The 10783-nt window shown below is 37.0% G+C and overlaps 1 protein-coding gene across 2 annotated transcripts in view; it reads left to right on the forward strand.

Moving 5' to 3' along the window:
• The window catches only part of SLC25A21 (solute carrier family 25 member 21), a 255315-nt gene extending 249094 nt beyond the window's left edge, over positions 1-6221 (forward strand). For both annotated transcript variants that reach the window (XM_055820210.1, XM_027795979.2), the window contains 3 exons: positions 2503-2684; positions 3495-3547; positions 6076-6221. In XM_055820210.1, coding sequence (XP_055676185.1) covers positions 2503-2684; positions 3495-3547; positions 6076-6146 — 306 coding nt within the window. In that variant the 3' untranslated portion in view covers positions 6147-6221. The remainder of the gene's footprint in view (positions 1-2502; positions 2685-3494; positions 3548-6075) is intronic.
• Positions 6222-10783: the final 4562 nt, after the last annotated feature.

Below are 10783 nucleotides of genomic sequence, written 5' to 3' on the forward strand. Positions count from 1 at the left end.
TATCCTTAGGTCTCCTTTCACAGGATGCTAGACTGTTAGGAATATTTTGGCATTGTCCATGGGGTAGGAATAGGACAGATTTTGGTGTGGAAAGAAAGACACTGCTTCCTGATAGCACCAACTTGCACCTACCTGACAGGCAGCCAATGTTGCTTTGTCCATGTAAGCGTTGTTGACAGAGGCAGAAATTCTGCTTGGAAACCTCTTTTTTTCAATTGGAAGCATTAGCACAGTAAAACACCACTAAGCTAAGCTTTTACAAAAAAAAGCTTTCTAATTATTTTTAATGGCTGAATTTATTTTTAATTTGTTATTCGAATGAAATTACCCAGGTTTTAAAGTGATGAATGCCACAGAAAAACCTTTCCCATGAGATATATAATAAAAAATCAAGTTACATAGCAAAACTAGTGTCTACCATAGCACATTTGGTAAGAATCCAGTTTTATGAATGGGCAAAATACTGCCTTTCAACTTTATGTCACAAATACTGTGACAGAAATAAAGTAATTTGTTTTCATTTATCTTTAGTTGTGCTAATGGAGTGTCAGGTTTAATTGATGCTGGCTTGGTCAGACACCCACTTTATCCTATACTCTGTGGCACTCTCAGTCATAAAGCAGGCAGCTCTGGCATTGGGAATTTACCAAAATATGAAAATGTTCAATCACTCAAATATAACATAATTGTCAGGAGCAGCAAGGCTTGAAATTCAATGTTTAACAAGTAAATATTTTTGCCTGACACGTATTGCCTAGCCCAGAGGGCAGACTACTGTGCTTGGCACCGTGGAAGAAAGTGTGCTTGCGCCAAATTGCTTGACAAAAATGCTTCAAACCATTCTGGACTGTGAAAAGTCAACAGAGCAGTGGTAGCCTCCTTGCTGTGGCCTGGATTGAGGAGGTTAGTTCAGTCTGGAATAGTACTTAGCTCTCAGGTGTGGGTATAATCATACGCGTGCTGCCTGGAGGTAGGTAGGCACCATGCTGGACTGGGGCTGCCATACTGCTGCCCCTCGAACTTCAAAAAGGGGTCCTTTCTTCTTCTCTAGATACCAGAAATATTGGCTTCATTTTATTTGCATTTAAACCACTGTCAGTATGTACAGAATAAACAGAAATTTGTTGCTAAGCTTTTTGCTAATAAAGTCTTGCAATTCTTTATGTACCACGAGCTATTGTAATTTTTAAAAGGTATTACCAGTATGTTTCATGCTTTGTGAAATCAAGTTGTTGAGTTTTTCTGCAAGTAATAAAAAAGCCCTGTTGATTTTGACATTTCTTTCTAAACACCTGTATGGACTTCATCCAGTGCATGTTATGGAAGTTTTAATTTACATTTCTCATTGCTAATCTGGAAAGGAAAACTTCATTGTTTCAGTCACAAATGTACTGGTTTAGGAAACAAAGAACTCTTTCATTTTGATATTGTGCTGATGTTATAACATGAAAAGATCATTTGGTTTTTTACTGATGATTTTCTATAATTAAAGTACCTTCATAAAAAAAAAATGGAACTGTATATATAGACTCTGATACAGCACAGAAGTGTCCTCGCTGTTAAAGACCAATAGCAAAAAAATTATGTGCCTTGGAAATACCCTGGAACACACTTTGCTGTGACTTCCACTGCTTAGAGAAATAGGATTAAACTTGCTTCAAGACACTTTGACTCCCAGATAAACTCTGGGTTCTTTGATGTCATAGAAAATGCCAAGGTAGGAGGTCTTTCCGAAAGATCAAATAAAACCCAGTTGCACTGTGACCTGCGAGCGAGCAAAGAAGTTTTTAGATGCATTTCTAACCTGCTTCTAACTTTTACCGTGAATATAGAGTTCAGAAACAATCTGTTGTAAATTCTTCAGCCAATTAGCTGAATGAGTTACCACCGTTTATAATGCACAGAACGTGGAGGCTCTCTTGCAGTTGCGCCGAGCTGGATTGTTAATAACAGGAAGCTAGCACTTCTCAGTACAGTGGATCAGCTACATGTGAAAATAAATGTAAAAAACCTGGAGGGGAATGGCAGCAGACTGAGATTAGCCTTTATTTAATTTAGCATTTGGGGGTCCAACACACAAATGAGCGTTTTAGTAGGCTTCATGGTGGAAGTTGCTGTCATTTGTAAAATATTCTGGCCAATTAGCTAATAGTGTGCTTGGATTTCTCCTGTTTTGATACAGTAATACTAAGTACATTGTGAAGCCCAATTATACAAATCATCCCCATATGCCATACCAGTCTTTCTTTATGAACTGTGTTTATAAATCCTGTGTGAGGAAATGTGTACTTCAGCAATTTAGACCATGTGTAAAAACATAGCCAATAGGATTGTCAAGAAAACAAGTTCCAGCATAGGAAATCCTAATGTGTTCCGCTAAAATAACACGAGTGTGTTGTGTTGTGTGAGTTTTCTGATTAAATGCATATTACTTTATAGTGCTTAAACTGCACAGGTCCTTCCGTTTCCCTTTTTATTCTTTCTTTCTCTCTTTTTTTGTAGGATCCAAATTTGGAGTTTTTGAGGAAGTTTGGAATTGGGCTAGTCTCAGGAACAATAGCCTCAATTATTAACATTCCTTTTGATGTTGCAAAAAGTAGGATTCAAGGACCACAGCCAGTTCCTGGAGAGATCAAGTACAGAACCTGTTTTAAAACTATGGCAACAGTCTATAAAGAGGAAGGGTAAAACATTCTTATTTTAATAAATGTCCAGACCTCTGTTTTAGTTCATATGGGTTCATAAAACCACATTGTTATATTTCAGATTTGACGAGGACCATTAAGCCACCCTGAACTCACATATCAAAAGAGCACAACGTAACATTTTGGAAATGTATTTTAGAATTACAAGGAGATAGCCTCCTACTCCATGTGAACTTTTACAAAAGACTTACAAGATGATTATTGGTCTGTCAAAATTGACATTCCACAAATAAATGCTTCATATACCTCATGTAATTTTTTCAACCCTTCATTTTGTAAAAGCAAAATATCAACAGAAAACAGAATATTTCCCAATCTAATCTAATTGTAATTATACAGACCTCTGTACCTTTACAATGACTGCTGAAATAATTAGACAGATCTTTGTGGCAATAACATTTTCCAACTTTTTAAAGTATTTCTCAAGTGGGGACTGAGTTGTAGCTTTGATACTCAATTATAGCAGTCATTTCGTCCATGTATGCAGCTGCTGTTAACAGACTTGTCTTGAAAGTAAAACCATCTCGCTGATTAAAGTCATATTTCTGATTGGCTAGGCTCACAGCATTGCTTTTGTGACTGAACATTGATTAACTTTTTCTCTTCATCTGATCTGCCTCTGTAAAATGTTAAAATCCAGATACGGCCTGCTATTGAACATGTGTAATTTCAAATAATTGCTTCTAAGTGCTCTGCCAGCATTTTAACAAACACATGCTAAAATTCCGTTCTTCTTTTAGAGCAAAAATATTGTTTGAAATGTTTTGTTTGGGTTTTTTTCTGCTACAGATTTCTGGCTCTCTATAAAGGCTTGGTTCCCAAGATCATGAGGCTTGGTCCAGGTAATTTTCCCTCTGTCATTTCTATATTGCTTTGGTTCTTGCTCGCTCTTCCTATTTTTCAGTTTCTTGACTAAATGTAGTGAGCATCAATGAAATAAATGAAACAGTGTACCAGCAATCATCAAAATCTCTTTCATCTTTGAATGATTTCTTTTGATAATAGCAATCTCCTAATAGTATCATAGATGGATTTGGCTAAACATCTGTCTAAAAAAATATCATTTACACATACACATCAGACGATCGCAGATCCATGTAACTGCTGGTTTGTGCAATTGCTTCATTTGTGAACAAACCAAAGTGCATCTGTGCAAATGCCAGAACTGTAAAACCTTTGGAAGGGTTTCTTAAAGCTTCCTATTCCTTCTAATGTGATTTTTTGTTTGTTTGTTTTACTAGGACCCATGTAAAATCACCTTAAAATGCAGGTTAGAGTCTCTCCGGTATAAACGCTCTCAACTAGTCAAAGCACAGACCAAATTTATCAAATTCTAGTTGCTTTCTTCTCCTGTGCTTTGCATGGGCTGTAAAGAGCAGACACTAAAAGGCCAACAGCATGAGCTGGGAAGAGACTTGCATGGCCTTAGAAGACTAGAGGACAAGGATAGCTTAAAACTGGGTTCGTTGATTGACCCTTTCTCACTAGTTGTTACTCCAAATGCAGGCGTGCAGTCGTTGAGAGCTAGGTCTTCTTTGACTTCTAGACTATTTTTCCCTGACTGGTTTTGATTAGTCATGAAAGCAAAGCACTGGGCGCTTAGACTTTGGCAGCCCACAGAGGCAGACTGTGTCAAAAAGAACAGAATCCCCAATTTGAACAGTATCCCATTCTCATGAAATGGTATTTCCAATTTTGTAAGGTGGTTTAATAGGCAAGAACACCCATGGTTAAAAGCCAGTAGGTACAGAGTGTGTTCTGGAGTATAAAGGAGGAATTAGGTTTGTAAATGTTTGTGCATCCAGTCCATCTGGCTAAGTGCTAGACCATGTCTGGCTGTTGTGCAGGGTAAGGGAAGGTGAGGAGGGGAAACAGGAAAGCCTTTTCCCTCATACTCCAAAGATACTACATATACATAAAGGACAAAAAGGAGGCAGAGTTTCACATTAGCACAGCAGATTTTGGAATAAAATCTTCCATCTTACAAATGACTGTGTGTTCTGGCTCAGATCCAGCAAGTCAGTTAAGTGTGCACTTCATTTTAAACACTTTTGTAGTCCCATTGACTAATATGTAGATTTGGCTTTTTGATGAAACAATAATGCAATCTGGATTGTGACTGGAAAAATAATTCCTTCTTTCAACATGTGAATGCTTTCAGGAAAAGAGATACACAGATCACACAGTGTGAGAACTAGATTCAGCCTTGATTTGAGCTCAGATCACATCTTAGATGTTGTGTCTGTGATTGGTTTGTTGGTTGAAGGCTTTTGCAAACTTTTGCTCTGTCTAGCTGTCTCTGAGTCGCTGTTCGTAGAGAATTTCAAGTCTGACAACAGTTCGTTAGGATAAATAACATGGGAGAACTCATGTGGTAGTTCTGTGTGCCTGGCTGTCCAAGCTAGTCCATCTACCTGGAAAGGTCAGCCCAGTTCAGCAGAGGACTTGTTTGTCCGAGGTGCCACTCTAACCCGCTAACTGAGCCAACAGGCAAAGGAAAGAAAATATTTGTGCCCCAGTGCTGGCACCCACAAGTAGCACACTGTAACACACTTGTATTCTACTCCTGCAGCCTGGAATCTGATTCTCTTTCCCCGTCTTCTCCAAGTAGAAGCTCCTCTATATGCTTAGTTATATTTATACATATATATATAATGTACACACACACACCCCTTCTGAAATATTCCCTTCCTTAGCTCATCCAGCAGTTACAGCCCGCTTACAGAAGAGATTTAGTCTGGCTTCACTAACAGTAAAGACACGTCATGGCATGCAAGCTGGGATTTTATACTGTTATCAGTTCTAGCAGATAATGCCGTTTCATCCGATCAGAACTTTGCCTGTGGATTCATAGCCGGGTACAGGCGCGGGAAGAGTGTTCTCATTTCAGCACTGTGATCTTCTGCTTTAGACATGGTAAACAAACAGCTGAATCTTTTCTTGAATCTTACTTGGAAGCATTTTCGTCACCCTGGTGATGAATTTTTGTCATTCCACCACTCAAGTTGCTCTTTCATGGCCAAATCTAATTCTAAACAAACACACAAATGCATACGTATTTAGATTAAAAGCTTCCCTTGTAAAAGAACAAAGCAAAATATTAATCTTGAAAAAAATGTTAGGAAAAATGACACTGAGGGTGATTTTGATTTAATATGCAAACTTGTCACATCAACTTTATGGTCTAATATTAAATAAAATTGGTATAGTTTAAGAATTGGTGATTTTTTAATGAATTAGGGAATTAGTAGAATTATCCATTTTGCAAATTAGGCTTTGCCATATCCTGGTTTGGATTGTACACTACAAATGCACTACAAAATCTTGAAAATACTGAATTTTTTATGTAATAAAATATCTTTTCTTCCAGGTGGTGCAGTGATGCTTTTGGTTTACGAATACGTTTATGCATGGCTTCAGGACACAGCTGATCACAAGTAGCACTTCTGAAAAAATGTACTTCTTAAAATTATATGCATTATAAAATACAATTTAATAAAGTAAAAGTGATTCTCATCCTTTGTGGTGCTGAATGCCCTCAGACTACACTGATGTTAATACAGTTCAAAACAACTTTGGTCTTCAGGTCCTGATCCAAGGAAACATTTAAGCACATGCTTTTCTGTAAGTGCGTAAGTAAATAGCAGAGTTGGTATTTGTAATTGTTTTACTGGATCAAGAGAAAATATAAAGGAAACATGGGACAAAGTTAGTTTTTCTAGGACAGACTGAAAATTCTGGACACTGAATTATACTACATAGTCAATACATTTTTAAAAAAATTTCAGCTAAATTGGCAAAATAATAACTTTTCAGGGACTTTGAAAAAAAAAATGGAATAATCCTGAGAGGACAGATACTAAGGTAGTGTAAACTGACAGCTCCATTGATTCCAGGTTAAGAACATGATCCATACTCTGCAAACTCTTGTGTCAGTCTTCAGTCCAATTTAAATTCAGTCCAGTACGATTTCAACATTGATTGAACAGCTTCTTAAAGTTTTGGGGAGTTATGAGAGAAAAAGGACAGCACGACTAGCCACAACCTTAAAAACACACATACTGTTAAGTGTCCTACTTGTTCTTAGCCGTGCATATCATAAATATTACTCAGGTCACAGAAGATACTGAAAATAATTAGTCTGAATCAAGTTACATAAAACTACAAAACAACTGTGGGAATCATAGAAGCAATAAATACAAAAAAATGAACAGAAATAAATACTTTTAGGCATATAAGATTTTACTGTGAGTTTTTCATCCACCCTCATATATTATTGCTTAAAGAGCTGTCCTGTGATAACAATGCTCAGCACACCTTGACTGCCCCTTTAGCCTTTCATTACCACCGTGGGATGGAGAAACAATGTTCCAGACTGATAGCACACATGCAGTCATAATTAGCTAGCCATAGACCTCAAAGAAATTCACCTTTCTATAGATAAAAAGCTTGATCTAAAGCTAATATTGTTGCTTTTCCCAGCCACTGTAAATATAAATATTTCAGTGATGTACTTGTCTTTACTAGCCATTCCAGCTGATAATTTCTGCTATGCTGATTGAAGACACAGTTTCAGTTCATGCAGTTGTGCCATTCTAGCTTCTTTTCAAGAACTCTTTAAACAACTTAAAATTACACATTATTCTGTTCCCCTTATCTAAACTTGGTTTGTTGTCAAATGAATCCTTATCTTGGAATTGCAGAAAGTTTCTCTATCACCCCATACTACATTCACACTGTTAACTTTAAATGTTCTTCCTCTTAAGGAGGTACAAACCTTTTTCCCAGCAACCCTAAAGAAATCTCTTTCCAGATTATTACTTGAAAATGACAGTTCACATGTGAAGTCTCGTCTCATGAGTGTTTTTAATGCATTAGAAAAGCAACAAAAACTAAAAATAGAAGTGCATTCTCAGCGCTTTCAAGGATGCTTGTGCTGACATGCTCAATGAACCTCTCCTTTGTCTAAATTTGAGAAGAGCAACTTCTCATGCCTTTGCTACTTCACAGCGAAAATCAGTAACATTAGCTCTGTTACAGTCTGTAATTTTAAGGCAAATGTTCCTTGTTGCATTTCATTACCAGTACTTAGCCAAAGAGAAGACACTACTAAGATAGTTCTGGAAATTAAAAGCAAAATGCTTTATAATTAGTCTTTTATTAATTTAGAGCATTGAAAATATAAAAATAAAAGGCTTTGAACATACTGTATATACATATATAGCCTTCAGTTTTACATCCTTTCCAACATGATTTTTTTTCAGTTAATAGCTCAGCCTGATCTTTGATAAAAAGAGAACTATTAGAAAGCAGAAAACACAGTTTTGTTGTTGGGTTGTGGGTTTTTTTGTTTTTGTTTTTTGGGGTTTTTTTTAGAAAACAAACACACGAACATGCCAGCCCAGTCCCCCATAGCTCCTGGTGTAATTAGGGCTCTGATTCACTTTTACACTGGAGGTCAGCTGTAGCAGGACCATGCAAACACAGCGGGAATGTCATAGAAGGGAGTATTAGACTTCATTGGTTTCTTTAAAAACATTTGACACTGGGAATGGAGTGCAGGATTTCAGATTAAAAACTTACATTCTGCACTCACATATACTGCATATTTCCCAAATTAATCCATTCACCTCAGTGGGTTCACTCCAGATTTATACCCCTTTCCCTGACAGCAGCGGTTGATCCCTGTTTATTATTTAAAAAATTAAAAATAAAAAGCCCTTTTTCTCCTTTGTTTATTGTAAAGTGGCCTAAGTTGTGTGGCAAATAAGCTAACTTGTTATGTTTTGCAGTTTAACTTTAGGTATAAGCAGGGAAAAATATCCTTGGGCAAAGGAATATTCTGCATCATAGGCTTACATTAAAAAAAAAAAAAGTTATAAAAATTCACACCAAAAAAATCCATCACAAGCAGTTCACCAAGAGCCAAGGTCAGGAACCTTTGCTCACACTGAGTACCACTTTCTGCACACAGCCCGACTGACTTTCTGCTTGGGGATAAGGTATTATATACAGCAGGCAGATACGCAGAGAGCTGTACCTAAACACAAAACAAAAATGGTTTGTGATGGTGTATTCCCATACGCAGAGTAATGAACATCATGTCTTGTCCCTTGCTTTAGAAATTGTCCTCATTTAGCTGAAGCCAAGATAATGCAAACTGATACAAGCTAAGGATGTGTCTCTTTAAGGATTGTCCAAAACACACTAATGCCTCGTGGGAATGTCAGGAAAAACAGCTTTTATTCCAGAAATGACCTCTTGTTGCTCAGGAAAATTTTGAAAACTTTTAACATAGGCACACTTTGTCATAGGCTTCATAATTCTTGGAGCACAAAAAGCTGTGCTACGGAGACTCTTCTTCCTTTTCCAAGTTGGGTCTTTTTTTTTTTCCTTTGATGTACCTTGTTTGTGCTATATGGTTACAATAGGTGGACTTAATAATTCTATAATACAGTAAAACAAGTAGGTTTAAAGCTAAAATCCCATTGCCAACTTAGTCATTTATTTACTCGTGATCTTTTTCTTATCTTTTTTTTTTCCTCCATTTTATTTTTAGCGAAGAGCTAAGTCTAGAATTAAACCAATTTCTTTTCCATGGTGTTAAGGCTCGTCTTATTTCAGCTACAACTGCATAAAGGTAGGATAATGTCTGTCACATCACGAACAGTGCAGCAGAGTGGAAGGGCACTTGTGTGTGCGTTACCTTTAGTGGTTTCAAAGAAACATTCTTTAAAAAGCGTTCTACTGAGTAACAAGGGTTTCAGCATCTCGTTAAAGCTAAACAGCTGTTGAATGCCTTTGAGGCTGAAGAATCCGGGATCACATCCGAGATGAGCTCTTTCTTTCCTTAGGTCCATAATACAATACCTGTGTTCTTTATAGAAATACGGTTCCGTTAACTATTTTTTAATGCAAAAAAGCAAAGGTGGCAGCAGCCAGTCGACTCCATCTATATTTCAGCGGATATACTGTACATAACATATGTACTGATTACTTAGATTATGAAAATTCACCCACAGCTGTCTTGGCGATGAAAGCTGGAAATACATAGAGACGTCTATATTTTAAGAGGGGACTGTATTTTACCTTCCCACTGAATGAATGTTTAATATGGTATGCAGATAGAGCAAAATTTGAAGAATGACGTTTTCTCCTCTGCTTTAACTATCTCTAGTGTAATTTAAGTTATTGCACAACATTTATAAAAAAAACAACAATATATTAATATTCTATGAAGAATATGAAATGTCACACCAGGCTTAATTTTTTTTTTCCACATTCATATTCTGAACATACCTACAGCATGGGGAAAGCATTCTGGAATAATAGTCAGAACTTTATTATTGCCCAAGGAAAACAGGTAAATTTTCAAAGATCAGAACGTTAGTTCTCTTGGGATTAAAGTTTAAAGGAAAATAACTGGCACAGAGTACTTGCCACTGGATACAGAAATGTAGAAAGGGTATCTGTTAATATTAAATAATATCTGTGTTTGTAGCACCACCACCAGTATACCTATTAGGGAATAAAAGGCTTTAGAACAACAATGTAAACTTTACCAAGAGCCATATTTTACATCCATTAAAGCAGAAATTAAAGCCAACTTCCTCTTGAAAAAGTTACAACATAACCTTGGGGCCAAAAATGCCGGACACAAGTGAGCTGACAAGGATGGTACAATTCTGTTTCTCAGTGGGTTTGTTGGCTGACACAGCTTTGTAAGCATCTCTGCACAGCTGCACACTAACGGCATCTTCCTCCACAGTTTTCAGTTTTCTTCAGATACTTTCCACTCATCTCTGCTTGTACATTTAACACGAATGTGGTGTTTCATGAATCTGGGAGGCTGGCTGTAGCTGGGGGAGAGTTACTTGGCTGGATTTCTGGCTTCAAATCTTCTGCTACAGAGATAACTGCATTTCATGAGGTGTTGAATCCTCCACTGTAGGCACAAAAATGTGATGAAAAAAAAACTTACCTAAACCTTACCACCTGAGGCTATCACCCCACCATGCAAAGACAGAGAAAATAGCTAGAAAGTCACATTTTTAACTTAAAAAAAAAAAAAAAGTAGA

This window comes from Falco peregrinus, chromosome 1, assembly GCF_023634155.1.
Source record: "Falco peregrinus isolate bFalPer1 chromosome 1, bFalPer1.pri, whole genome shotgun sequence".
NCBI classification, from domain to species: domain Eukaryota; kingdom Metazoa; phylum Chordata; class Aves; order Falconiformes; family Falconidae; genus Falco; species Falco peregrinus.